This window comes from Rhodamnia argentea, chromosome 5, assembly GCF_020921035.1.
Source record: "Rhodamnia argentea isolate NSW1041297 chromosome 5, ASM2092103v1, whole genome shotgun sequence".
Taxonomy (NCBI): Eukaryota; Viridiplantae; Streptophyta; class Magnoliopsida; order Myrtales; family Myrtaceae; genus Rhodamnia; species Rhodamnia argentea.
In genome coordinates, this window is record NC_063154.1 from 8,462,612 (window position 1) to 8,468,743 (window position 6,132).

The 6,132-nt window shown below is 44.4% G+C and overlaps 1 protein-coding gene across 2 annotated transcripts; it reads right to left on the bottom strand.

Moving 5' to 3' along the window:
- Window positions 1–384: 384 nt before the first annotated feature.
- On the bottom strand, window positions 385–5,094 carry LOC115739976 (plant UBX domain-containing protein 2). 2 transcript variants are annotated; one of them, XM_030673296.2, is made up of 4 exons: window positions 4,918–5,094; window positions 3,795–4,722; window positions 2,569–2,847; window positions 385–1,115 (listed from the first exon to the last, which is right to left on the bottom strand). In XM_030673296.2, exons 2-4 carry the CDS (start codon window positions 4,698–4,700, stop codon window positions 882–884), a joined length of 1,419 nt encoding a protein of 472 aa, XP_030529156.1. In that variant the 5' UTR covers window positions 4,701–4,722; window positions 4,918–5,094; the 3' UTR covers window positions 385–881. The 2 variants fall into 2 exon arrangements, with proteins under 2 accessions (XP_030529156.1, XP_048135072.1); XM_048279115.1 differs by lacking the exon at window positions 4,918–5,094 and having other exon boundaries at window positions 3,795–4,881.
- Window positions 5,095–6,132: the final 1,038 nt, after the last annotated feature.

The following is a 6,132-nucleotide window of genomic DNA, read 5'->3' on the forward strand; positions in this document are numbered from 1 at the left end:
ATTTGGTGTCTTGTCAATGTACCAAATCATATTTCAGATATCAGAAGTACTATCTTATCATATCCAATCTAATCAAATAAGCTCAATTACATGACATAGAATTGAATCCAATCTAATCAAATAAGCTCAATTACCTAACATAGAATTAAATGCGTGCTGTTCAAGTTCAACACTCTACATGTGCATTCAAATACCAAATATCCAGTAGGTATTGAGCACTCTCTCATTAGAGGTGTGAAAAGCAATCAAGCTTAAGAGCAATGCTAGAGATATTCACTGAAAATCCGGACGATCAAACCCAACCTAAGACTCCTCTACAAAAGTTGATTCATTTAAGCGGTATGTACTGAAAAAACTGGGGTTACTCAAGTTAATGCGCTCATCCACACACCCAACAAGAATCCTTACATCACTTTAATGGACAAATTTAGTAGATAAGTCTTAATATGTCCAGGATAATTGAATAATCCGATTAACTAAGAGATAAATTCAAGTCAAATCTGAGTTTTTGGAGTACACAGTAGAGCAATAAGACCAGACTTTTTTTCCTAAGTCAACACTTATTCAGAGCCCTGGAATAGCATTGACTCCTCCTCCTACATCACAAATGAATCCGCCGTATCCTCATCAAATAATGAGTTCTTCATAATACACAATGCTGAGTTGAGGTGTGATTTTGGGTCTGTACACGATTATGACGCCCCTCATCCAATGACGATCTTGAACAAGTATGAATGTAAGCAAAGCAAGTGCATACAGAAACACATGAATAGAGGTGCATGGAATCCTTCGACATCTTCGAGAGCCGGGGAATTTGGACCAGTGAGACGGGCAACTTGCAAATGGGTTGAGGTAAAAGTTTCGGGATTCGGGACTTGGAGCTATTGAAGGGGTTCGCTGATCTCAAGGAGTTCGTTCCGGAGTCCAGTGAAGACCACGGAATCAGTTTCGATCGGTCTGAACTTGATGAGAGCCGAAGGGACCAAATCCTCGTCATCGAGAGTCGTCGCTCTTTGGCCAGCTTCGGGCAAATGTGGGATCACTCGCCGTTTGACGACCACAGGATGCATCAGCTCGAACTCCAGACAGGGATCCTTGAGAGCGGAGCTCACAAACTGCGATAAAGCGATGTTATCCTCTTCGATTCAGCAAAATAAACAGGACTAGGTTTCCTGATTATACAAACATAACGTCAAGAAGTGATAAAACCTCTCATTCCCAGCCAGAAAGAAACATTGGGTCAACATGACAATCTCATCCTTGGTCGATCAGCAGATAAACACATTGGTTCAAAGCCGGTGAAAGCTACACATTTGTCAATTAACACAACTTTTTGGTCACTGTCTAGTGAATTTCAGCCATAAAATGGAGTAGAAACTCAATACTAGAACCCAATTTGGGTACTCCAATGGATATCTCCCGTAGCACGAGCAGGCGTGCACAAGCATGGATGCTGATGCACACACAATCATGCTTTGCCCATGCATAGAGGCACAGAAGCAAATGGAAACCACATGATCGAACCAATTTGCAAGACAAGAAGACCCAGAATATAAACATTGCTTAAAAGGATTAAAATTGATGTTATGAGACAATGTCCGCTTTAAGCATCCTCCACTTGCTCATCTTAAACGGTGTTCTGATTTTTGCAGTTCAAGCAGAAAGCTAGAAAAAGATGCAATACCTTCTGATGGTACTCTGGAAAATGAAATAAACTATTCAAGATTTGAGCAAAAGATGAGTAACACTATCAGTAGCAAGGCCGAACAACAAAGACAGTAATTAGTTCATAATTGAAAACAATTTGAGAGAATTAAAAACTAGCATTGACTGGACCTATAGTGTGTTCACAAATTCTCAAGGACCTAGGATAGGAGCCTTTAATACATTTAGATTTCAATGGTCAACCATCTGGCTCCCACAGATGGCAAAGATCATAGTAACATTAGAAACCCAGGTAACATCTGATTTGATCAATTAGAGCAGGGACTTAATATAACAATCACGGATCATTACTAGAAAACTACAGGAACCACACTCCAGTGTGTGGTTTATCTACGGCAGTGAACTTTAGGTGGTGGTAAGCAGAGTTCTTGATGGGTGCCAAAAGGTAAAGACTTAGAGACTCACAACTTTTATATGAACAAGCTAGTTCAAAATTAGAAGAGCTTAAACATTAAAGAAAAAAACATCAGGCAATATCACAGACTAGGTAGATCAAAGATACGCACTTCAGGAGAATAATTTCGCATATCATAAGCAGAAAACACAAGCTCAAGCAGGTAATCTCACGGAAAGACCAAAAGCCACTATCATTGCCCCCTAGCCCTCAGATCAATTGCTCTTTAAGAGCTTCTGTTTCATGGCTCACCCCCTTCACAATACAACCGTTTGCATGAGCTACAGTAAGAATGTCTCACGTTCATTGGATCTACGAAGACATCCACCGTCTTAAGAGGTGGCATCAATCTTTCCCTTTACGGTAGCCCAGTCAAGTTAATCATGCACAAATGGAAGGAAGCTGCACAACAATTATAAACTCAAACAAGAGTGGCTTAACGGACAAACCTCATATAAAGAACCTGTTAGCTCCCAAGGAGCAAAGACGCCTTGAAGAACCACTCCATCCGGAAACTGAATACGTATGACGGTTCTGGTGTACCTCTTCCTTCCGGCTTTCAGCTGCTTTTCCCTGTATGACTTGGGGATCAAAAGCTGAGACTCTGCCATCTTCTTCTTCCTCATTTCTGCTTCTCGTCTCACCTCATCCATTGAAAGCTTATAAAAAGAATCTGGTAGCTCAATTCTCGCTGCTATACTTTCAGGCACGGAAAAGAACACCCGAATCTAGATGGCATAGAAGAAAGTGAAGTCAGAGTAATAATCAATGTGAAACACTAAACCTAAGCTGAAATAACGGCCCTAACATTAAATACACCCAAATAAGGTACCTGGATTACTGTCTATTGACAAATTTTACAATCACATTGGGACATAACGCTAAAACAAGGCCATGTGCAGTCTACATTCACTCCGATGTAAGATTTGAAATGATTTAGGGCAGGCGGGCAAGCACTAACATTAGGTAATTGAATAGCATTCTACTAACAGAAGTCGTGCACAATAATATCAGAAAAGAAGAAATTGAAAAGATTGAACATAGCAGATTGTACGTAGTGATTTTGCAATATCAGACATTAAAAGCAAAGGATTGGCACATAGTCCAATTCTTTTCTCAACTACCATCAAATCATCGGAAGCATTATTCAAATTTAAGCTTCATGTCCCTTATCTCATAGTAACTTTTAGAGTTGAATATTACCAGCACAATCCAATGTGTACAATGGAGGTATCAAAGTTAATGTACTGAGGCCATTAAGCAGTAAGCAACTGCAATATAAATAAACAATGGAGATATCAAAGTTAATGTACTGACACCGTAAAGCAATAAGCAACCGCAACATCAATAAACCCAATATTTTCCAGTTCCAGTTAGATGCTCTGGTGAAGCTAATTTCACGCAACAAAACCTATTGTAACATCGATAAGAGTAGTAAGCAACGCAGGTATATGCATTCCCAAACCTAAGAGTGCAGCCCAGCCAATAACGCTTTGCCTCACTTTCCAGTTTCAATATGACATAGGCCTAACGAACAAGCATGGAAATTATGACAGATGCAGCAACATTAGTAAATAGAATGCCACAGAGAGTTTGAGAAACAAATAAAAATCATCACTGGAAAAGCTTCTCAGCGAGAGCTAGCAAGATCAACTAAAGAGAACATTTAACACACCTGCCTATCAATCTTCTCCTTTTCCATTGGTTTGTCTACTACGGAAGGGACCACTGCAGGGGCATCATCAATCTTTTTTTTTTCTTCAAACTTCTTAGGTTCCAGTAAAACCACAGCCTTATTAATCATTCGTATTTGCTCCTCCCCAGGTTGGTCCATCAGGGCCCACATCTCCCCACCCTCTTCTTTTAACTCGAACCCAACAAATTCCAACAACTCAACCCCTCCTGCAACATCTCCAATAGCTTCCTTAATCTTAGGGTTACTCAATCTTATCCTCCTAAACTTGGCATTTTCTGGTTCCCTAGCTATATTCCTAAACAATTTAAGCAAGACATCAACTGAGCTCTCAGGTGGCTTTGCAGACACGAAGGTGCCAACACATGCCTCTAATTCACTCCTTTCCTCCGCATCATCACTTGGCAACCCCTGTGCTCCGACTCCGTTATCGTGCTCAACCTGATTTTCAGCAACACAACTATCCACATGTTCGGAGACTTCATCTTCAGACCTGAAAGATCTATTGCAAACGGGGCACTCAACAGTATTCAATGAATACCCATTCTGAGATCTCTTCCCCGAAGTGATAAGAGAATCAAACGGATCGAACCCGCCAGCCGGTTTCCGATCCGGCTCCGTACTACGCGTGAAGCCGAGCTTGTTCTGATCGGAAACTGTGGTTTTAGGGGGCTGAGAAGGTCTAGGATGACCGGTTTGAGCTGGTGATGGATTTGGGCTACTATGGATAGATTGAGAAGGCCGTGCAGGGATCGGATTAGTGGGGCCAGACGTAGACGAACCCAAAACTCTGCCTTGACCCTTGAATTTGCCAGTAGAGGAGGAGGGGGAGAAGGGGTTGTTGACTTTCTTCATGAACCCCTTGACTTTATCTTTCATGTCATCCATGGTTGGGCAAATGGAGATAGCCGTGCAAGAGAGATCACGCAAAAAAGTGATTCCAAGAACAATTCGAACTGAATTTCACAGAGACAGAGAGAGAGAGAGGATCAAGAACGAATAAATACTCGAGAGCGGATTTGCCTTGCTAATTAAGAAAAAGGGTACGAAGGAGTAAAGGGAGGGAGATCCATTCATGTTAAAAAGATCGCGACTTTGTATGGATGATATCGAGGACTTGCGGGCCAGACCGTGCGAGAGACGTCTTTACAATTACAGAGCATTTCGTTCAGATAGAGGAGGAGAAGGAGGACGACGCGGCATCGGAGACTCAGGAGGAGGGAATCGTCAGCATCTGCAAAAAAAAGGACTTTTCGAAGAAGACCACCAAAAAGAGAAGACCCGCAAAAAAGATTTAGGGAAATATTCAAAAAAGGGCCTGAACTTCTCTTAATTTTTCAAATAGGGGCCCAAAGTGAATTATGTTTCAAATAAGGGCTCGAAGTAATATAGTACGTTTCAATTGAGGGCCCGAAGTGGTTATAATGTTTCAAAAAAGGGTCCGGCTTGAAGGGTATTTTGGTTATTTCACATTTTAATTTTTTTATTATTTTTTTTCTTTTTCTTGATTAAAAAAAAAAATATGCACAAAGGGAGGGTCGCCCCTCCCGCCGTGGCCGCCGGCCCGCCGCCGGTGGGGGGGTCGGTGGGGCGCGGCTGAAGGCCGGCGGGTCGCCGGCGACCCGGCGGCCCCGCCGGTCGGAGGCGAGGGCCTCGGCCCTCTCCCGGATCCGGGTGAGGCCGGCGGTCCCCGCCCGGATCGGGGTCGCCGGCCGTCGCCCATCGGCCGGTGGGGGGTCGCCCGGTCACAAAGGGAGGGGCAAGCGGGAGGGCGGCCCTCAAGAGCTTCGGAGACGGCGCGAGTCCCCGGGCGGCTTTGGTGCGAGCTCGCCTCCGAAATGCCCCGAGCGAGCCCTCAAGAGCTTCGGAGAGGCCATGGAGGTCGACCGGGATCTCGCATGCGGTGGTCGAGGCCGCACAACCTCCTCCTCCTCCTCCGCCACCGCCGCCGCCGCCGCCGCGCGTTATCGGCGAGGGAGCATCGCCTCGAACCCGCTTCCTGCGCTCCCTTCTCTGCAGTGGAAGGATCAGATTCGGTGCCCTTCGAGACCGGGAAAGGCATCTTTCCGGAGGAGCTCCACGAGCTTTACAAGCCCTTCTTGCCCCCATATGAACCTCTGCTCTCGCATCGCAACAACCCCGTCTCATCTCCTCTTGCGGTTGAAGGCGCGAAGAGCTCCTCGAGTGCTAATCTGATGCAAAAGAGGCCATTTCAGAGTGCTTCTGCAATTGCTCCTCCGCCTCCGTTCAAAGCAAGCTCTCACGCTCCCGGATCCAAGAAAAGGTACCATCTTTTTTTTTTTTTTTGGAAACAGATAAC